The sequence below is a fragment of the Phascolarctos cinereus genome, unplaced genomic scaffold (assembly GCF_003287225.1).
Source record: "Phascolarctos cinereus isolate Bilbo 61053 unplaced genomic scaffold, phaCin_HiC Scaffold_1;HRSCAF=81, whole genome shotgun sequence".
NCBI lineage: Eukaryota > Metazoa > Chordata > Mammalia > Diprotodontia > Phascolarctidae > Phascolarctos > Phascolarctos cinereus.
Window position 1 is genome coordinate 229959005 of NW_027555514.1, and position 22983 is coordinate 229981987.

Genomic DNA, 22983 nt, shown 5'->3' on the forward strand with positions numbered 1-22983 from the left:
TCACCCTTAATTGTGCCTTTCATCCTCTTTTTCTTTTCTTTTCATAAAATAAAACATTTTAGTTGGTCCAGATAAATACAGTGGAGTTGCTTCTACCTAACCAAAGCAAGGTTTGTGAAACAGATATAGCACTATGAAACCAAAATTAGGGTTTATAATAAAACCATAAGATTTTAAGGCAATTCAATTTTTCCTAACATTCTAAAAATAGAATGTATTTTTCTTCATCTTATTTTGTCAGTCCATTTTATTTTTACATTGCTGTCATTTCAAGCTATATCCCTCTCTCTCACCTGCCTGGTGAGCTATCCCCTATAATAGAAAAAAAAAAGTTAGAAACAAAACCAAACACCACATTAATCATGTCCAAGGCAGTACATACAGTATTCTGCACTGAGAGGGTCTTGTGGTGCTCCCTCCGCCACATACACACCCTCCTCTTTCCAGAGAAGGAAGGAAGCTTCATTTTCTTAAGTTTTCTCTGGAGCTAAATTTGATCATTATAATTACACAGCATTCAAAGAATGCTTTTTTCCTGCATGACAGTTTTTGTTACTGTAACAAGTCTCTGTACTTGTACCATCCATCTATGGCTTTTTATCCTGTTTATCCAGATGCACTGGACACCCTAATTCTGAATACTTTAGTATTTCAGGGATACCAGGTATGGCACCTGCTGTCCACTCGTCACCCCTAGATTCAGTCTGCATATTGTATGTGCCTACTTCCTTGAGGCAGAGGGCCACTAGGAAAGACTGTCTTTTACCTTGCCAGGTGAGGGCATTACATCTTGTTTTACTTGTTTTTAGTCTTCATAAGGGAGGATTCCCTCCTCTGTGACAGTGATGTAACAACAAAATGTATCAATAACATGAATTTTTTTTTAAATGCAAAAACCAATGCAAGCCATTACTTATCTATTATTTAGTTGCCAACTCTTGCTTTTTATCCTACACTCAGCTGCCAAAGTGATTTTTCTTATGCACAAATAATAATGATGATAACTGTCACTAGCAATTATGTAGCATTTTAATGTTTGCAAAGTTCTTTGTGCATTATCTCATCATAGCCTCACAACAACTCTGGGAAGAGTTATCACCCCCATTTTACAGGTAAGGAAAATGAGTCAGACAGGTTAAGTGACTTGCCCAGGGTCAGGGATTTGAACTCAAGTCTTCCTGACTCCAGGCCTGGCACTACTACTACTACTACTACTACTACTACTACTGTGCCATCTAGCAGCCTCTGACCGATGCTATCATTCACTTTCTCAAACTCTGAGTTCCCTGTAGGAAACCTCTAGGATAAAATACAAACTCTGCTTAGCTTTTAAAGCCCTTTACAACCTTGTCCCAGCCTGTCTTTTCTAGCTTATTGGACACTACTTCCATGCTCTGTGATCTTCTCTCTATTCCTCATTTACTCTACTCCATTTCCTGTCTATACCTTGCACTGACCTTCCCCCATGCCTGTAAGGCATTCTCTCTTAAACCTTGTCTTGTAGTCACTCTCTTCCTTTAAGGTGCAGCTTGTACGTGAAGCCCTTCCTGATCCTGTGGCTGCTAGTGGAATTTCTCTGTCAGTTAAGTGAACATTGTGAGGCTCCACAGTATTTCTGAAAATGAGGAGATACCGGCTGTTGATAGGGTCATAGAAAATAAGAAAAATATTTTCCTTCCTCCCTAATTATTCCTTCCTCTTACTTCTTTACAACAAACCCTTATCTTTTTGTTTTCTCATCATATAGCTGACCACCTCTACATAAAAGATAGTTTTAAAAATAAAATTTAAGGATGCATTGATGGATTTATTATCACTCTTAATGAATTTTCTGCTATATTTATTAAATAGTTGAGTCACTTCATTTGATATAACATATAAGTAAACTCAGTATACAAAATTTTGAATTTATAGAAGATTCTATAATTATGTGATCAAATACTTTCAGAGTTATTTATCTCCATGTAAAAGACCAAATGATGGTTAATTTTGAGTTTACTTTGAAAAATGTAGTTTGTTATGTAATGTTTGCAAAAAAACAGAAAAATCAGTATTAAAGCAAATTTAGATAACAACCCTATTTTGAAAAAAACATCACATTGATGAACATTTAATATTGAAGTCATCATATTTTTGTTACTACCTCCTAGTAACGTGTTCTGTTGGTCTGGTTTTAAAAAATGCAAAAATAACCCTGTACAAAATTTTTGTTGTCCCTTTGCTTTTTTGCTAAGAAAAAGCCAATATTCCTTTTACTTTCTGATTGTCTAGCATCTTTTTTTTCTGTAACTATTGAGAGAAGCTAAGCATAAGTTCCATTTTATTTTTAGTTACAATAGGTTGAAAATACTACTGGCAATATTGATTTAACAATAATTTGGTTTATTCACAGACTTTAGTGTAATTCACCTTTAAAAAAAAATTAAGTCAGGCTTGGTGGAGGTACCTGCAAAAATGGTGTTGCACATAATTAGCTGTGTATTAGGTGGGGAAGGTGAAGTAATTCTGGTCTTCCCCCCATTTGCAAAAGCCTTTATATCATGGTAGAAAGGAAAGTATTGTTTTAGATTGAAATGTAAACACCTACAAATAGTTCGAAGCAACAAACAAAACATTTTAACTTATGGAGAGCAGGGGAAATTGTGGAGTGACGTGCATCAAGTAAATGATGTTCTTATTTCTGTTGGTCACAGATGTTTATTAAGTGCTTATGATGTGCCAGTCACTGTTCTGGGAATACAAATGCAAAAAGAAAGATGGTGTCTGCTCCCAAGGAGCCCATGATGGGGAAGACAACATGCAAAAGGAAGCTGAAAAGGACATGGGGAGGGAGAAGGTACCTGGTGCAGGGCTGTGATGGAGCAGTCCAGAGAAGTTCGGCCTAGTGGGAGATGAAGAGATGGTGGCCAGGGTACCCTCCTTCAGTGGAGGTTCTGGAAGGAGCCCTCCATCCTCTGCTCTGAGGTCAGGGTCCCGGGGCAGAAGGGATGTCCAAGGTTTGAGTTCCAAGGCTTTAATAATCTTTAGGGATGAAGAGGGTCGTGATGGAGAAGTCTAGATTTCTACCACAGAAATCTGTGTTCCAAATGTAGGCTGATGCATCTCCTTCCTGGAAGAAAAGATGAAATGGATTCACTTCTCCACACACCAGGTTGTAAAGGAGAATGAAGTGTTCCTAGACGGATTCTAAGGGGGAGCAAGGGGAAGGAAGATCTAAAATAGAGGAGTGGAGACATGAATGTTGTTAGGAAGATGAGGAATGGAAATGTGTGTAACACAGAGGAGAAAGGGAAGGAAAAGGCCAGCTAAACAGAGTTTAAAAACAAATTTGGCAGTCTTCCTGAAGAGAATAATGCTAGATGTTTTGAGGAAGAAGTTACTTATCTACCAAAGAATGAAGTTGTAGAGCTACAGATGCTGTCAGGTGAGAGCTCATCCAGGAAGGGTCAGAGGAAGAAGAGAAGAAATGTGGTGGTGGTGGTGGTGGTGGTAGTTGTAGGGGAAGTGACTCTTGGCTGAAGCAGCTATTTGTGGACCTGATAGTAATCTAGAGATCTGTTATCTTCTTGGAAGGATACATCTAAGACATAACAGAGAACCTTCTAAGATTATCAAGAGTGACATTAGCTACCTACTTCTCCTGATTCACCTGGGTATACATGACACTTCCAGTAGGAACCTAAAATATATTGCCAACCATTATGAAGTCTTGGGCAAGGTACTGAAGACCACTAATGGCACCAGTTGTGTTTACTTCACTGTTAACTAGTAAAGGAATGGAGTGCAGAAGAGAGAATTAATTTGGGAAGTGATAGCCAAGAAGGTGGTGTCAGAGAATAGTATTAGGCTTGGCTTACAACTTTGGGATGAAAGATTTTTAACGTAAAGTTACTGTAGACATTATAAAATATTTAGTAGTCTACCTACCAAAACAGACCCAGGAACTATATGAACACAATTACAAAACACCTTTCACACAAATGAACTGGAAAAACATCAGTTGCTCATGGATAGGCTGAGCTAATATAACAAAAATGGACAATTCTACCTAAGCTAATTTATTTATCCAGTGCCATACCAATCAAACTACTAAAGATTATTTTACAGAGCTAGAAAAATAATAACAGGATTCATTTGGAATAACAAAGGTCCAGAATATCAAGAGAACTAGTGAAAAGAAATGCAGGGGAAGGTGGCCTAGCCGTTCCAGATCTTAAATTGTATAATAAAGCAGCAATCATCAAAACTGCTTGGTACTGGCTAAGAAATAGAGTGGTGGATCAGTGAAATAGGTTAGGTATACAAGACACAGTAGTCAATGACTATAGTAATCTACTATTTGATAAACCCAAAGACCCTAGATTCTGGGATAAGAACTCATTATTTGACAAAAACTGCTGGGAAAACTGGAAAGGAGTATGGCAAAAACTAGGCATAGACCAAGAGCTCACATCATATACCAAAATAAAGTCAAAATGAGTTCATGATTTAGCTATAAAGGCTGATACTATAAGCAAACTGAGAGAGCAAGGAATAGTTTACCTGTTAGATTTATAGAGAACAGAAGAATTTATGACCAAACAAGAGATAGAGAACGTTATGAAATGCAAAATGGATAATTTTGATTAAGTTAAATTGAAAAGTTTTTGCACAAACAAGCCAATGCAACCAAGATTAGGAGGGAAGTAGAAAACTGGGAAAGAATTTTTACAACCAGTGTCTCTGATAAGAGCCTCATTTCTAAAATATATAGAGAATTAAGTCAAATTTATGAGAGTACAAGTCATTCCCCAATTGAGAAGTGGTCAAAGGATATGAACAGGCAGTTCTCAGATGAAGAAATTAAAGCCATCTATAGTCATATGAAAAAATGCTCTAAATCACTTGATTAGAGAAATGCAAATCAAAACAACTCTGAGATACCACATCACACCTGTCAGGTTGGCTAATATGACAAAACAGGAAAATGATAAATGTTGGAGAAGATGTGGGAAAATTGGAACACTAATGTATTGTTGGTGGAGTTGTGAAATGATCCAACCATTTTGGAGAGCAGTTTGGAAGTATACCCAAAGGGCTATAAAAATGTGTATACCTTTTGACCCAGCAATAACACTTGTAAGGCTGTATCCCAAAGAGATCATACAAATGGGATAAGGACCTACATGTACAAAAATACTTATAGCAGCTCTTTCTGTAGTGGCCAAGAATTAGAAATTGAGGGGGTACCCATCAATTGGGAAATGGCTAAACAAGTTGTGGTATATGAATGTAATGGAATACTATTGTGCTATAAGAAATGATGAGCAGGTGGACCTCAGAAAAACCTGGAAAGACTTGTGTGAACTGATGCTGAGTGAAGTGAGCAGAACCAGGAGAACGTCATACACAGTAATAGCCACATTGTGTGATGACTAATATTGATAGACTTAACCCTTCTCAGCAATGCATTTCCAAAAGTCCTGTGATATAACATGCTATCCACATCTAGAGAAAGAACTATGGAGTTTGAATGCAGATTGAAGCATACTATTTGCTATTTTTTTTTCTTCTGTTTTGTTTCCTCTTTTTGGTGTTCCCTTTTATTGGTTCTAATTCTTCCTTATAACATCACTAATGTGAAAATATGTTTAATAGGAATGTATATGTAGAGCCTATATCAGATTGCGAGCTGTCTTGGGAAGGGATGGGGGGAAGGAGGGGAGGAGAAAAATTTAAAACTCAAGCTTATGGAAGCGATTGTTGATAAATCAAAATAAATTAATAGAAAAAAGAAAAGAAAGATTCTTGACCAAAGTATGCCTAACATCAGTAAGAATATTTTGCAAGTCTTTTCTAAAGGGCTTTGAACATGATGAGACATGGAGAAAACTGTCTAAGTTACATAGAGAGTAGCCACAAGGAAGGATGAATAGTAGGTGAGACAAAATCCAAGAAGAGTCAGTAGTAAAGCCCATGGCATCAACTGTGTATATGCACAAATGCCCAGAGTTCATTCAGTAAATAAAGAACTGCAGATCCTAATGCAATATGTAGGCATAGTTGACCTCAGAGTTCTCACCAAAACTTGGTGAGGTGACACATTTGACAGACCCTGGATGGATATGCCTTTATTCAAAAGAAACAGGGTGATGGTAAAAGTCAGAGGTGTAGTGTTGTATATTAAGAAGGTACACTCATGTGAAGAAATCCGGGAAACAGGTTGGAATCATGAAGAATAGCATTTGGGTGATGCTCAATGGAGAGAGAAACAGATGTGATTTTGTCATTGCCATATCCTTGCAGATACTCCCCTCTCCCTCCAACAGAAAGCAAGAATGGAGGAAGAGTTTGGGAAGGAGATCACAAACCTGGCACAGAGACTTGATATAATACTGATGAGGGACTTCAGTTATTCAGTTATTCGGTTATTCATATGCTGGAGTGCTGCCAAAAGCAGAGCAGCTAATTAATAACCATTTGCCTGAGTGTTGATTTCATTCTTCAAATAGTGGATGAACCCACAAGGGGAGATTCTGTTTTGGATCTTAATTCTCATTAGCAGAAAGGAACTGGTTTCTGGGGTGAAAATGGTAGGAACTCTGGAGGGGAGTGACCACTGTTTTCTAGATTTTGTGATAAAGGAGAGGAAGTCCAACCATAGTCTGATACATGATTTAGATACTGGAAAAGCAGATTTGAAATGGGTTCAGAGTAAACATGGGTAAGTTCCCATGGAATAAAATACTTCAGAGGAAGTTAGCCCAGGAGAGATAAAGGGAAACAATTCCAATGAAGAACAAAAATTATATATGTTTAAAGAGACCAATTTGGATGCATAGAGAGGTCACCAACCAACTTAGATTTATAAAAGACACATGCAGAAGATGGAATCAAGGAGGCATGAATAGAAATGAATATAAAAACATGTTTTTTGTTGTTATTTAGTCATTTCAGTTATGTCCAATTTGTGACTCTGTTTAGGGTTTTCTTGACAGAGATAGTGGAGTGATTTGCCATTTCCTTGTCAGATGAGGAAACCTAGGCAAATGGAATTTAAGTCCTGAGCCACATGGCTAGTAAGTGTCTGAGGCCAAATTTGAACTCAGATCTTATTGACTTCAGGCATGGTGCTCTATCCACTGTGCTACCTAGCTGCCCTTAAAGGCCTGTTGTAGTCTTGCAAACTTGGTCTCAGGATGGACTGAGGCTGGAGAGAAAGGCCAGGGACAACAAACTCTCTTCTCTCTCTCTCTCTCTCTCTCTCTCTCTCTCTCTCTCTCTCTCTCTCTCTCTCTCTCTCTCTCTCTCTCTCTCTCTCTCTCTCTATTTGATGGCTGTGTTGAAAGAAAAGGGACCAAAGTAGGGGTGTGGGACCTTTGCACAGATGGGCATATAATAATAGACAGCATAGAGAATGCATAACTGCTTAGTTCTCATGGCACTTCTGATTCTCTGCAAAGGAGAGGGACCAGAAATGACAGAACAAAAAATGTTGGCATAATACTTAAGGTAAATAAGGAGAGAGTAGAGAACTCCTATCACCTGATCCAGATGAATTACCTCTGAGTTCTGAAAGATCTGGCAGATGTTTTTGCTGAGCCATTGTCAGTAACATGTGAAAGATCACTAGGAATAGGAGAGGTGCTATAAGATTGGAAAAAGCCAAATGTTCTGATTTGGGCAGGGTGAGGTGGGGGATGGGCTGGCAAACTAGAAGTCAGCAAGCTTGGCCTTGATTCCTAGAAAAGTTTTATCAGCATCATTGATGTATCTAGAAGCAGCGTATCTGGGCTTCATCAAGAACAGGTTATTCCAGACTTAACCTTATTTCCTTTTTTACCTAGGAGGTAAGGGTAATGTAACTATTTTTGAGCTCGATTTTCCAAAGCTTTTGTTAAATATCTCATTCTAACCTTGTGCAGCAGGTGGAAAGATATGGATTAGACAGGAATACAGATGGATTGAAAAACTATTTAGATTACTAGACTCCAAGTGATTTATTTGTTCAATGTTAGTATACGGTATCTATCAGATATCTATCTGTGGTTGGCCCTGTGCTGTTCCACGTTGTTATCATTGATTTAGATTAGGACATCAAGGGCATGCTCATCCTATCTGCAGATGACACAAAGCTGTCAGGAATAGCTAGCATACTGGTAACAGGATCCAAGTGGATTTTGATTGAGCATCAGTTTGGATCTAATAAGATGTAATTCATTAATGACAAATGGGAAGACCTGTACTCAGTAACAAATCATCAACTTAACAAGTATAAAGTGGAAGATGGAAGGCTAGCAGTTACTCTTTAAAAAGATATGGGCCTTTTAGTGGACTGACTATAGGCTCAGTAGGAATAAATGGTGTGATGTTGCAGCCAGAAATGCTAATGAGATTTTGAGCTTCTTTAGGAGAGGCATAGTTTTCAGGATTTGGAGAGGGAAAGTGTTCTCTTTGTACTCTGATCAGACCTCGTTTGCATTATTGTCTTTAATTCTGACCACCATAGTTTAAGAAGACTTTGATCAGCTAGAGGGTATCCAGAGGAAGACCACTAAGATAGTGAAGGGCCTCGTTATATAAAGATCAATTGAAGTAACTGAGCACATTTAGCCTAGAGAAGACTCCAGAGGCAGGTGAGAGGGGGAGAGGTATGATACCTGTCTTCAGGTACTTACAGGCCACTATGTTGGATAGGAAATTGCAAAAGAACCAATTTCAGACCAGGGGAAACTTACTACCAATCAGAGCCGTCCAAAAAATGAAAAAGCTACCTCTAGAGGTGATAGACTCCCCTTCCTTAGAGGTCTTCAGAGTCTCTTGACTTTTTTTGGTACATTGTAGTGGTGATTTTCCCTTTGTGTATAAGTTGGAATAGATGATCACTGAGGTGCCTTGCAACTCTCAAATCCAGCAATTTCACTTACTTGTTTTAGTCTTAATGCAGCATTAAAATTTTTGTTATGATAAGTTTTTCTTTTTTACTAAGGAATCTGTTTGTTCTTTTATATGTTTTTTTCTGGGTAGGATTTAGGTCCTGAATATGAAGATGTATTTAATACGTCTTTGCAGTGGATTTTAGAAAATGGAAAGGATGTCGGCATAAGGTAAGTAATTTTCTTTTAATTTTGTTTCCTTTAACACTCGTAAGAGAATGGCTTAGGTTTTAAACTGCCCCTTCGTCATTTTTAAACAGGTGTATTGGTAACAGCTCAAGTGAAGACGTGACAGACATAGCTGATGTGCAGTTCTTGCAGTCCACCAGGCCGCAGATGTCTTTCTGGTGTCGCTTTCGGCGTGCACTCGTGACTGTGACTCACAGACTGCTGCTGTTGTGCTTGCTCTTGTTGTTGTGCTTCGGTAAGTCGCCGTGCCGGCATAGTCATCGTGCATGCCATGTAGAGTTTGAAGAAGAGCAGGCAGTCTGCAGAGTGGATGGGTCAGTGCGGTCTGTTGAGGGATTTTTGCTGTTGTTTAAAATAGTAGCTAATGCACACACGTGATTTATCACTGTGTGGTTTGTGGAGCGCTTTGCCTATATTATTTGATCCTCTCAATAACCCTATGACAGTAGATATGTTCCCATTTTACAGTCCAGGAAACTGAGAATGAGAAATGTGAAATGGCTTGACCAGAGTCTTCCTTATTCCAAGTCCAGAACTCTCTCCAGCGCACCAGACTAATTATGTGCCAGGGAACTCTCGTGAAAAATATTGAATTGGATTTGAAGGGAACCCTATGGGATGGGATGGTGGGGTGTGAAGCTGAGACCTTTTTTTTTTTTTAACAGACTTTTGTCTTTTCTTATTGAAAGTAGGGAAATGAGAAGTATGATTTTTAAACTATAAGTTTACTTTGAAATACTTTGGATGTATATTTATTAAGCAAACTGAATTTTGTAAAATGTTGACATTTATGTTTAATGGTGAAACTTTTAAGACATTTTTACTCATTTCCTCTTTCTTTCAACCCATCTAAAAGTTGCATTTTCCTAAAATCATGTGCTTCAATTATTTGAGGAGATTGTTAAGATAAGTTTAGACTCATCCTTTTGCTCTTCTAGTAGTTCATTATTTTGAACTCATAAAGAAAAATCTTTGTAACATATTGTCAGGTTATTTTAAATTTTAAATTTTAGAATTAAGTTAAATATAAATGGATAAATCTTATAGTAACGAAAGGGTGCTTTCTTAAGAAACATTTAAGAATTGTCTAGAATTTCTTTAAATGTTATTTTTAATGCTATTTTAATTAGTATTAAAATAATACTTTGGGGCAGCTAGGTGGCACAGTGGATAGAGCACCGGCCCTGGATTCAGGAGGACCTAAGTTCAAAACCGGCCTCAGACACATAACACTTACTAGCTGTGTGACCTTGGGCAAGTCACTTGACCCCATTGCCTAGCAAAAACAAAAACAAAACATAATACTTAGTCTTTGAATCCTCATTCATTGTTGACTTTATAAATACTAAGCTTGGAAAACTAGCTTTCTAATACTTTTAAGATTAAAATGTTTTTAAGATGCAGCCAAGCATAATTTTAAAAGCACATTTTAAAATTTTTCAGGTGTAGTGATGGCTTGTGTAGTTCTGCATTATGTGAAATATCACTGGACAAAAGAAGAGGAAGAAACAAGGCAGATGTATGATATGGTGATAAAGATTATAGGTATATAATTTTAAAATTTATTAAAATTTAAAAATTATAAGATATGCTTCTCAAGCAACATTTTGATAGGTAGTATATTTAAAGAAAAATATGTTAAGACCCCTTGAGTAACTAATGCAGCCATAAACTATGACAACACCTTATTATATTTTCAGATGTGTTGCGAAGTCATAATGACGCTTGCCAAGAAAATAAAGATTTACAGCCATACATGCCTATTCCACATGTTCGAGATTCTTTAATACCACCTCCAGACAGGTATGTTCAAAGCATGGCTGAAGAAAATTAAAATGCAAGTGATTTTAAAGTAGTATGTCCAGAGTCATCAAGCCTCTCCTGTGCTTTTGGTGTATGCCTCCTTTTGGGCCCTCGTAGTCTGTTTATCTCTGTACCCTCCTTGTATTTTAGCAGCAACATAGGTTACTTCTAGAACTAGACTGTTCTGTGGTCCTCATTCTTTTGTAACTTCTATCACTGCCCCACTCTGTTTTGTGTTTTATTTTATTTTGTGTTGGAGCCTGAGAACCCTTGACAGATGAAAAGAAAAGTCTTGGGACCCAAAAGTTGTATGACGGAAGAATAGTAAATAGCTTGGTATAACTTTTTTGGGGGGAGTGACAAACACAAGTAGGCAATCAGCTAATGCCATTTCACAAGCAAAACCATAAATCATCTTGTATTTTTGTTTTTTTTTTTTAAATTTTAAGTAGAAATGCTGCCTGATCTCTTACTGGGAATAAAAGATGATGCAGCATATTTCATTTTCATAGATGTACAATAAATCAAGCTGTAGGAGTTTAACTTTATTTGGTCTCTACTTTAGGAAAAAAATGAAGAAAGTCTGGGATAGAGCCGTTGACTTTCTGGCAGCAGATGAATCTAGAGTTCGTACAGAGACACGAAGAATAGGCGGCGTAGATTTTCTGGTTTGGAGGTGGATACAGCCGGCAGCATCCCGTGACAAAATCTTAGTGGTACCTTCTAAAGTTTGGCAAGGACAAGGTACATAGCCCTTGAAGTCATCTTTTATTGTTAGTTCTGTCAAAGATTCCACTTACAGGCAACAACTGTTTGAAGTCACTTTACCCTTTCTGTTCCTCACTTTCCTTATCTGTAAAATGATGGGTTAGATTAGACGATCTCTAAGGTTCCTTCCTTCTATAAGTCCATGATCCTTTGGGGCAGACCTACCTTTTGCTCTAAAAAAGGATTCAGATTGTATAAAAGCAGGTTCCATCATATTTCAAATACATCATTGATAGACAAAATTCTTAACAGAGAATACTTACTTATATAGAGTGTTATACAGTGGAAATGTATAATACTCTTAATAGAGTATTATACAGTGGGAGGACTTGTCTTAGAGTCAGGACACCTGAATTCAAATCCTAGTTTTCCTTGCTAGTTTTGTGACTTTGAGCAAGCTGTAAAATGGGGATGACAGTCTTTGTGCTATTCACTGGCTAGGCTGGTTAGCACTATATAAATGTCAGGTATAATTATATCATCGTTATTTTTGAATCTGCACATATGTCTTTTGTCTCTAGGTTCATATCCTTTTACCATCATACCCAGGTTGTCCCTTAAAAAATAATTATATACCCCCTGCCCCTCCCTTTTTGGCTAAGCTTCCATTCAAATTCTTTAAGTCATTTTCTCCCTCATCTTCTTCCCCTCAGGAAAAAAAAAACCTACAGCAAAGCCATGTGAACCCCTATGGTTTTATCACATGTCGTTCTCCCCCCCCCCTTTTTTAGCCATTGGATTTTACTTAGTTTGCGTTTGGAGTTGGAATACATAAGGGATTTAAAGAATATATTGGGTCCCAATGCTGTATTACAGAAGTATTTTAACACTAGACGGTGTTGATTGGACAGTTTTGTCTGGAAGCATGTTATAAAACTTAATTTACTCATCAGGGTTATTAGCTATTATCTTTGAACGTAGTAATTATTGAGGTTGGGAGAATATTATAGTGGAAAAATTAGTGAACCGGTACATTTGTCTAGAAATTGATGTATTTTAGTCTGACTACACCACCAACTAGCAGTGTGGCTTTGAGCAAACCATTTAACCTCAGTGTATTTTTCCTTATTTTAAAAGGGGATTAATAATAGCAATTTTATCTGCCTTACAGACTTGTTGGAAGATTTTGGTGAAAAAATGTATGTGAAAAAAAATTTGGAAAGGCTAACATACTATGTGATGTAGCATTTTATATGACATTCTAAAACTGTTATATTGTAATATCAATATAATAAACATTCTTTTAAGTAATATAATATCAATATATTAATGGTAGTAGTATTGATTTGGTATAATTAATAAATATTATAATATAGTATTTTATGTATAAGATACTGTATATCTGTTGCTTTTTGCTATCTGCTTTGTTAGATAAGTCACTTTTGTCTTCACAACATTGAACCTAGTTGGTCTTGTTTATTTATGATGAAAACAAAGCCAATGAGTTAGTGATTGCCAAAACTATAAAACAAAGTCATTGCAGAGTTAATTTGAAAGGTTAGAATGCCTGTCTTCTGTCCATTATACCATGTTGTTTTCTTAGAGACGTGTTTGTATCCTTTTCATCATGCTTATTTTACTAGTGTAGTGCCCATTGTGTTTAATGAACTATTTGTTTTGTTGGGCTTCATTAGAATTATAATTATCACTGCAGAAACTGGCATCTTGTTAGTTGATGGTGAAATAGAGCCTCTGTTAACAATTTAGATTTGAGACTAGTTTCCAAATGCATGGCTTATTTTTTAGTTTGGTAGTTAAAATTTAGGGGTGTCTTGTAGGAAGGTGAGATATTATTACTATACCAATCACATTTTTGCTTAAGTTTTTTGTCAATATCTGCTAAGGACCAATTGAAGTTAAATTATTACTAAAAAAGAGGTTTCATTCCTTCAAAGAATTTAAGTGACTCTTTTCTATTTGAATTCTTTTCCCAAATCTTGATTATTACCCATCCAGTACTAACACATTAATTTCTTAAGTATGATACTGTTGTTTGATTTAATTGATTTTGTGCTGACACATTTTTGTTCACTAAGTATGAGAATATTTGTGTCATCCCTAAATCTGAACAGAGAATTGCAGGCCCAGCTTTTCTTTTAAAACTGAGTTTATTGCTGATTACAGCAGGAAAAATGAACCACTGGAAAACTGATTAATTTTGTTGGAAATGTCAGGAGTTTTGTATATTCCATTTCCTTTTGCCCTTTCATTTCCCCCAGCTAAGAAATCCTCCTGATTCCGAAAACATAATGAAAACCCCAGTCTTTCCTAGGCACACAGTTCCCCTCGTGTTCAACTGAAAATTGACCATTTGTTTTTCCTTTTAAGTTCATGATGTCCAGACCCACCACAGATGGCTAGCTCCAGCTTGCTGTGATGCCCCTTTTGTGCAGTTTTGCTGGTAACATCACACTCACCTTTGTTCTTTGATGAAGCCGACCTCTAGAGGTCAGGTAAGTTCCATTTCTTACAATGTTGCGCAGTTCTGTGAAGTTTTTATTTTGTACCCATTGGGGTATAACATTTAAAAATAAAACTTTACAAAACCATGTGCTATTTAAACAAAAAAAAAAGAAAGAAAGAAAGGACTTGCCTTAGTCCTTTGTAGCAGGATTCAAAGGTTATTATGATGTCACCAGCAAACTAAGCAAAGGAGGTGGGATTGGGTTGGGAGGGAAAGGGGTATCTTACAAAAACGGAGCTCTTAATCCGCAGTGGAGCTGGAAGTCCTACATCAGAGAATGGTGAGTGTGTAAGTTTGTTCTTTGTTCTACAAAATCATACTCACCATTAATTACTGAAAACAGCATTCATCTAAAAGGTAATAAAGTTCTATTGAGAACACTAAATCAAAACACTAAAAACCAGTCACAATTCTTTTCCAACTGATCATCTTTACAAAGTTAAAGTAAAAGGCTACTTTACATCATGAACTAAAGATAGTCTGGATCTTGCCAGGGATTAACAGGTAGAATAACAATCCTCTTTTAAATAGGAATGTGAGTGTGAAAAGGATACATTCAAACTAGGACTTAAAACTAATCAGACTTGTTTAAATTAGTGCCTGATTTTAATGGACATGTGTTCCCGGTGTAATATTTTATAATTAGTTTTTGCAGTAAGTTAATTATGAGATTTTGAGGAATGACCTCAAGTTGCTTATACAAAGCTCCCAACTTGGGAGCTTCTTTTAAAGATAATTGATGCTTTCACTTGCTTATCTAAACTGTAAAAACTGATTTCTTATTATTTTGAAATTCTGATGCCTCTAAAAAAAGGCCTGCACAACCTGCAACCAGGGGGCCGCAAGTGTCCTGGGGGCCGAAGGTTGTGCAAGCCTGCTCTAAAATGTCTAGAGCATTGTTAAAATTCTTACCTAAACTTCAGTTAAAGCATAATGGTGTTTATGATTTTTTAAATGAAGACAGGAGGGAAGAGAGGAATTCTCTCTTCTGTGCGTGTGGCAAAAGGTAGTCTTGGCATTTAGTTAAACTAGGTCCCAAACAAAATAAGTCATTGTGATACTGCTTTTTAAAAAGTTTGATGAACTAGATTCTCACTGTAAAGCTGATTTTCAAGGGAAGTATTAAGTTTCTTCTTCTATTACTTCCACTTAAATACTCTCCAGTGGTTTAAAAAAATAGCTTACATTTCCATAGATTCTTTTAGGTTTACAAATTATTTTCTTGCAATAACCCTTTGATTCATTTAGTGTAAGTATTATCCACATTTTATAGGAAAAGAAACTGACTCCCAGAAATTGCTTTGCCTAAGTAATACACAGATCAGATCTGAGCTAGGATTCAAACTCAGGTCTATAGACTTGAAAACCTTTATTCTTCCCTCTACACCACAATGCTTTTCTTTAATGGAGTCCAAAATGGACTTTAAACTTTGCTATATATAGTAGACCCCAAGGCTTGTTGGGATTCACCAGATATAGAACATAAAGATTTTTAGTTAATTCTTTTATGCTTGATGAGTTTGTCTCAGAGGGATTCTCTTGTTCATTGATATGGGACTTCATAACTGTAAAGATTGTTATAAAAGTAAAATAATGAAAGAGCAGACTTTCCCTTTAATATGATATCCACATGCCATATTACCTTCGCAAATATTTGAATTATTTTAATATCACTGCATACTGTTAGAATGATGTAATATTGACAGCTGGCGTGGCCTCGAATACACACACACACACACACACACACACACGCACACACACAACTTTACAGTTTACAAAGGTTTTTACCTACATTTTGCAGATGAGTAAATAAAGGAACAGACAGGTCAAGCAGCTTTCTCCAGGTCACCCAAGATTCCTGACCCTAAAATCTTTGATCTTTTCCAGCTGCTACAAAGAGTAGAATATGACTGCTCTTCATTAAATTGTAGCTATATTCTTTCTCCACAATATAATAACTGTAAAAAATGATTTCTTTTTTGTAGCATAATACTGCTTAACAGAGTGTGTAAAACATTTTTTCTCACTGCCAAAAAGGGCAATTGCAATTTTCGATAAGGCACTTCAAAAATGAAACCTTTCCCAGGCTTTCAAGTTGTGAAGAATATGTATTGTTATTATAACCTGGATTTCTCCTAAGGAATAAGAAAACACTCACAATACTGATAATGAATAAAGCTAGAGAAGAAGTGACTTGATTATACACCAAAAATCATAATATTTAACAAACAATACAATTTTCACCCCAAAAGACAGCTCTAAAGATTCTGAAGTTGACCGATTCCTCCTGTGGAGGGTAAAAGTCTCCATCTGCAAGGTCTTTGCCATCTAGTTAGGAAGAAAAGACTTTTATCAAGTAGGTCTATAAAAGTTTTTCATTCTGAAGAAGACCTGGTAAATAAAACTCATTCTAGGCCAGTCTTTAGTCCATAGAACTAAGAGTAGGATTTTGGGTTAGGTAGAAAAAAGTTACGCCATTCTTTATGGGACATATGTTCTTTTATCTCAGCCAAAGCATCAGAAATTGAGAAGCAGGAAAGCCTAGAACTTGACTGATCTAAGAGCTAAGCAGAAACTCTTATTACTGTAGAATCCTGGAGAGTCCTAAAGCTTCAGTAACACCTGTGCATGTGGAAATTGAGAGGATCAGTAATCATGAGGAAAAAATTCATTGCAAAGGGGAAAAAGCCCACTGAATTTTACAATTTTCAGCCCCTAGACAAATAATAAGCTTCTTAAATTACTGCCCCAGGCTGCTAAGTTATCAGCTACCTTATCAGACTGTCAGAGTTGGTATGTAACATCCCTTCTTGACAACTCTTGCTTTCTTTTAAATGGTGGAAGCAGAGGGACTCAATTTTTTTAAAAATGAAATACATGTTTATAAAATGGCATAACCACAAAATACTAGTAAAATTGATTTGTTTGTGTTTTCTAGCATTTCATTTAGATCGAAGAAATTCACCACCAAATAGTCTGACTCCATGTCTAAAGATTCGAAATATGTTTGATCCTGTTATGTAAGTATGATAGTTAAATATACCAAGTGATCTTGATATGCTGTAGATCTTTTAAGGTTGAGATATTTAGTCAGAAATGTGGAAATGTATTTCATGCACCCTTATCAAGCTGTAGCACTGGAATCCTAACCAAATCCCTTCACCATGACGTGGAGGTGACCCTCAGGGCCTCCAGTTCTTTGTCAGTAGAGTGCAAGTCTTAGCTGGGCCTTTTAAGCTGGAAAAGCTGCAGGTTTGGGCCCACTGAATGCCTGTGTGTCTGTCCTGTAAGGACCAATCCACCTAAGTGGGAGGTCCTTGTTACCAGTTTAGTTGTGTGATTATGACTTTTTCAGCCGTAGCAACTAAACTGTAGAAAAAGGGTTGTCATCTAAGTAGGAGGAATATCCTCAGTAATACATCACACAGAAATCCTTTGTGTATACTGACAGATGACATTATATTTTTACTTTAAATATTGTAATCATAAGAAATATATCTCTTCTTCCCCTTATTAATATACCTAAGGTACATTTTGTGTGTAAGACTACCCATGAGGCACACCCTTCACTATTTCCTCCTGTCTGACATTTTTGTAATTGTGTCAAGCATATCTAAGAAGGACAGTGGTTAGAGGGGCAGCCTTGGAATTAAGAAGACCTGGTCTGGCTTCTGCTCTGTCCATGCAGTCTGACTATGAGCACGCCTTTTAACTTCTTGTGTACCCAGGCAACTCTTTCTTAAAGACTGATTTGTACATGTGTTGCTGTATTGCATTGGTAGAGACTTTCACACTAAATCTTCCTACACCAATTAAATTAGGGGTACTATATCTCCATAAAAAGCTGTGTTCACTATATTTATCTATTAGTAATAATTTACAGGTATATCTTACCTTTGGTTGTCCTAGCCAGTGTTGTTTTGCAATAAGATTGTTCATATAACCAAATTCCACTGTATGAAAATCAGTTACCTTATTACCCATGTAGAACATCATTAGTGGAATTGTCCTCTTTTAAAATAATTTCACTAGATGGAACCATTTGATGATATGCCTATAGAATGACCTTTCTCATTTGACATTCTAATTTTTAAAAAAATCCCTATTTCTATATGCAAATGTATATGATTTCTAGAACTTTTCTAGTTATGTCATGATAATGATAAATCCAAGATATTGATTAAAACACTTTTTTCTCTAACGCATGTTCTATCAATATTTCTTTATATCCAGGTAACTAGCAAAAAATGAAAGTTCCTGGTGTTGTACCTATGAGCTTTTTTGACTATAGATAATATTTTTATTCATCCATTCATTCATTTTATTTATTCATTCATTCATTCTTTTATTTATTTTTTGGTGAAGGCAGTTGGGGTTAAGTGATTTGCCCAGAGTCACACAGCTAGTGAGTGTTGTGTCTGAGGCTGGATTTGAACTCTGGTTAGATAATACATTTTAACAATCTGCTTTCCTTAAATAACATATTAGCTGGCTAAAACTCATTACAGCAAATAGCTTAATGAGAAATTCTACAGTTACCAACATACCTTCGTAGAATGTCTATTTCACTGTATTATTGTGTTTGTTTTAATAATAGTTTTTTAAAAAATGAAATATCTTTTCAGTTTTCATGAGTGAATAGCCCATTATACTAACTCTTAGAAGTTATTTAATCAATATGACAGTATTAAAGTAACTTATAGGGTCAATGTTTATCTATATTCTTAGTTTTTTGTTTTAGAAAGTAAAATATCAAGTTTAAGAACTTTATAATTTCAGTTATTCGAGGAAAAACAAAATCTGTAACTTATAACAGACAAAACTTTATTTTACTAAAAATAAATGTGAATGTAATATAAATTTAAAAATGAAACAGCACTGTAGCTAGAAAGAAAAATCAAGATTTTAAGAAAGTAAGACATTTAGTTAAGGATAAAAGTCACTCAACATTGGTCCTGTATTTTTAGCATAGTTCCCTTTCTATCAGAAATGCCGTCATTTTAGCACTGGTAAAGTGACATCATTTGAACGTTCATAACAATGTGTCAGATGCCAGGATGAGTTTAAATATCAGTCAAACAGAACTTATTTACTAAGCATCTATTAAGTGCAGCAAAACCAAAAATTGTACATACTAAATACATAGAAATTGCTTTCTTTGGAAGGGGAAACTGGCAGCTCTTGGGGACAGGAAAGATACTTAAATTGTGTTTTGAAGGGAGCTGGAGATGCTCTGAAGTGGTGGTAAATAGGGGCTGTGGTCTGTGCAAGCACACTGAGGTGGGAGATTGAAAGGAGCCCACCCAGAATCTGTCCACGATTGTGATGGGTAAAAGCCTGAAATTGTGAAGGGCTTTGAATTCCAAACAAAGTAGTTTGTATTTTATCATAGAGGCAAGAGGGTACCAGTGCATAGAGCTTTTTGAGCAAGAGATTGAGCGATGTGTTTAGACCAGTGTTTTAGGAATATCATTTTGGTAAGGCTGGATTGGCAAGAAGAGGCACTTGAGGCAGGGAAATGATTCCAGAGTCAATCACAGTAGTCCAGGCAAGAGGTGACTTTTTAATTTTTTAAATTTAATTTTTCCATCATAAGAAATATCACTGTGCATCTTTTTGAAATAATGAATTCTAGTAGTCAAATTATGGCAGGGTGTTATTTTTTATTGAATAATTTAATGTATTTTTTAAATTGGTTTTTAGGGAAATAGGGGATCATTGGCACCTGGCAATTCAAGAAGCAATTTTAGAAAAATGCAGCGATAATGATGGCATCGTTCACATTGCAGTAGATAGAAACTCGTGTGAGGTAAATTAGCTTGCATGTATTCCTTTCATTGATTTGGCATAATGAAATCAAACTGACTGTAACTATTATTTCATCACAGGGTTGTGTTTATGTTAAATGTCTGTCTCCAGAATATGCTGGAAAGGCTTTTAAGGCATTACATGGCTCATGGTTTGATGGTAAGAAATTTGTTTTATACACATTTTGAAGAAATGTGATTTTATGTATCAGAATCACTCAGCATTTCAAATAAAAGAGGCATCCATTTAGATTAATATTTATTATTCATTTACGCTTCGAGGTTGTACATCTTTCAGCAGCTTTTTTTCTTCTAAGAGCTAACTGTATTTCTTCTTAGAATCTAAAACATTCTTTGTTTTTTTACAACAGGAAAACTGGTAACAGTAAAATACCTACGCCTAGATAGATACCATCATCGCTTTCCCCAAGCTCTCACTTGCAACATTCCCTTGAAGCCGTCAAACAAACATATGAACTCTATGTCTCATCTCCGTCTTCAGACAGGCACAGCTAATTCTCAGGGAAGCTCCTGAGAGAGTAATTCTCCCACTGCTAAGACTGTTCACAGCAGGAGAATCCCTGTTTGGCTGCCGGTCTTCCTTTTTTTTTTTTTAAAGTTTTTTGTATGTAATATTTTCATTGATGAACACAGGTCTGCTTGAATGTTCCAGAAATCTTCAGTTTCCAAAGGGACTTAGAGTACCATTGAACAAATAGAACAATTGCTTCCTGTCATTTGGGGAGCTCAAATAAACCAATGCATCTAAAGTTTTGCATGAGGAACATTGAATTTATTAAACCTTGTTCATTATGGTGGTTGTACATTGCACCAAGAAGTGTTTTAATAGCCACATAAAAGCATGGTGAAGAGAAGACTTCTTGCATTTTCATAGTTTCCTGTGAACTAATGTTGTGAGGTTTTGTAACCAACCACCTACATGGTTCCTGATGACTGATACGTAAAACTGTTAATTTCAGAGCTTAATCTTAGGTTTCTGTTGCTGTAAGAGATTCATTTGCTGCCGCTGGAATATGGGGAACTTTCTTTGGCTTTAGTGGTTGCATATTAGTGTGAAGGGATGCAGATATATTTAAACTGGTTTTTGTATATACGTGTAAATGCTGGTGGTGGCAAAGGTAGTCCTGTTCTGTGAGGATGTCTGCATTAATGCAGTGAATAAGCTTCCTATTTTATTCATAACCTAATGTTTTATATTATATATAAATATATATATATATAAATATATATAGGCTGTACCATCACTTAGGTCAATCAGCCAAACACCTTAAAGTATTAGATACCAGTTTAAAATATCTTTTATAGGTTTTATATAAAATGTCTGGCTATGATTTTGTGTGAAAGTTCTGATACCAATTGTAATGAATTCAAATTTATGTAAGCAATAAAGAAGCAATTGGCAGATACTGGAAAAATATTTTGTGAAAAGCTGTATTTATTATGACAGGACTGTGACAAAGAACCATTGGGATTGAGTCATTCTCCCAATCTATTTATAATTTAATAAAGTCTTAACCACCCAGTTATCTGTAAAGTTGGACGCAGTGTACCATTTTGCAATAAAATGTACATTTGTTTGACAAATAATATTTACGATTTTGGGTTTGAGAGCTGGAATTATAGTCAATGTACAAGTGACAATTACTTTGTGCCTCAGTATTAAAATTCAACTATCTATAAGTTATTTTATCACTGTTGATAATTTCTGAGTAAGAATGATTGCTGAGCAAAATTTGGTTGTATTCTTCTGATTGGCTCTCCTAACATCCTGTTGATACAGCGTATCTATCAGTTCTTCAAAGGAATTCTGCATAGATAGCAAGCCTGGAAATACATGAGTTCTGATAGTTTTGTTTAAAGCTCAGTTTTTTTCCTGTTTCTGTAAATGTGTTGGGTTTGCAGCATGAACTTGCACAGATAATGCACGTTTTCTGGTTAAGTAAACATGATGCACACTTCTGCAACACAAAACCCTACTGTGCCTTACCTTTGTGCTTTTGTGGGCACCATGTTTATGAAGAATAAAGGTGGACTTGTTAACTGAAGAGAATACCTTTAAAATTCTCAGTTTACGTCTCAGATGCTAACGTGTGGAGATATAAACATATGATATATAAATTAACTGCTCTTGCTGTGTTTTGTGTGCATCCTAGTGATTTGTTGACTTGAGCTTAGTGGCCCCATCTTGTGACCTATTGCAAGACTGAATGTAAAAATAGCTGTGGCATTTTAAAAGGTCGCCTTTTGATGCAGATGCCTCTTTCCCTTGCTTCTAAAATATATTTCATGTAAACATTGTACATTTATTATTGTACTATGTACTATTATGCCGCATATTTTACCTACAACTGTTTAAGCTGACCAATATCCCTCCCTGCAAGACAGATGGGAATGTGTATAATAACCTAGACATTTGAGACATTCAGATGTTTGATGTAATTTGTCACTTGTCCTGTTTAAAAAAAACACAAAACACAAAAAGAAAAAAAACTCTAATTAAAAGTTTATTAGGGGTTTTTACATATGTCTGGCCTTTTAGATTTTTTTTTTAAAGTGCCTTGTGTCTGTCTCTGACTCTTTTTCTTTGGTAAAAATGATAGCATTTGTTAAATTTTTCTGGACATCTTGGTGAGTGATTTCTATATCCCAGTCATAAGCACCATAAAAACTGTTTGGATGATATGATTAGCAAGAGTATTTCTCCTTTCTGTAGGCAAGGATTGTAAAAATTCTTAAAAGACTTAAGGTCTCGATTTCATTCTTTTTGTTTATTTGGGTTTTTTTGTTGTTGTTTTTTGCTAGGCAGTGGAGTTAAGTGACTTGCCCAGGGTCACACAGCTAGTAAAGGTCAAGTGTCTGAGGCCAGATTTGAATTCAGGTCTTCCTCACTCCAGGGCCAGTGCTCTATCCCGTGAGCCAAGTAGTTGCCCCTAGATTTCATTCTTTAATGGACAAAATAGGAGTGGGCTGAAATTATGTTTCAGTAATTATGTTTCAGGAGCTACGACTCTTGTAT

General features: G+C 36.1%; 1 protein-coding gene across 1 annotated transcript in view; it reads left to right on the top strand.

The window, feature by feature from the left end:
* Positions 1-22491, top strand: part of LEMD3 (LEM domain containing 3) — an 85188-nt gene extending 62697 nt beyond the window's left edge. The window contains 9 exon segments of the mRNA XM_020990196.2: positions 9007-9086; positions 9176-9339; positions 10548-10649; positions 10805-10907; positions 11473-11651; positions 17078-17159; positions 19843-19948; positions 20028-20106; positions 20318-22491. Of these exon segments, the coding sequence (XP_020845855.1) occupies positions 9007-9086; positions 9176-9339; positions 10548-10649; positions 10805-10907; positions 11473-11651; positions 17078-17159; positions 19843-19948; positions 20028-20106; positions 20318-20481 (1059 nt within the window). The 3' untranslated portion in view covers positions 20482-22491.
* The last annotated feature ends 492 nt before the right edge of the window (positions 22492-22983 follow it).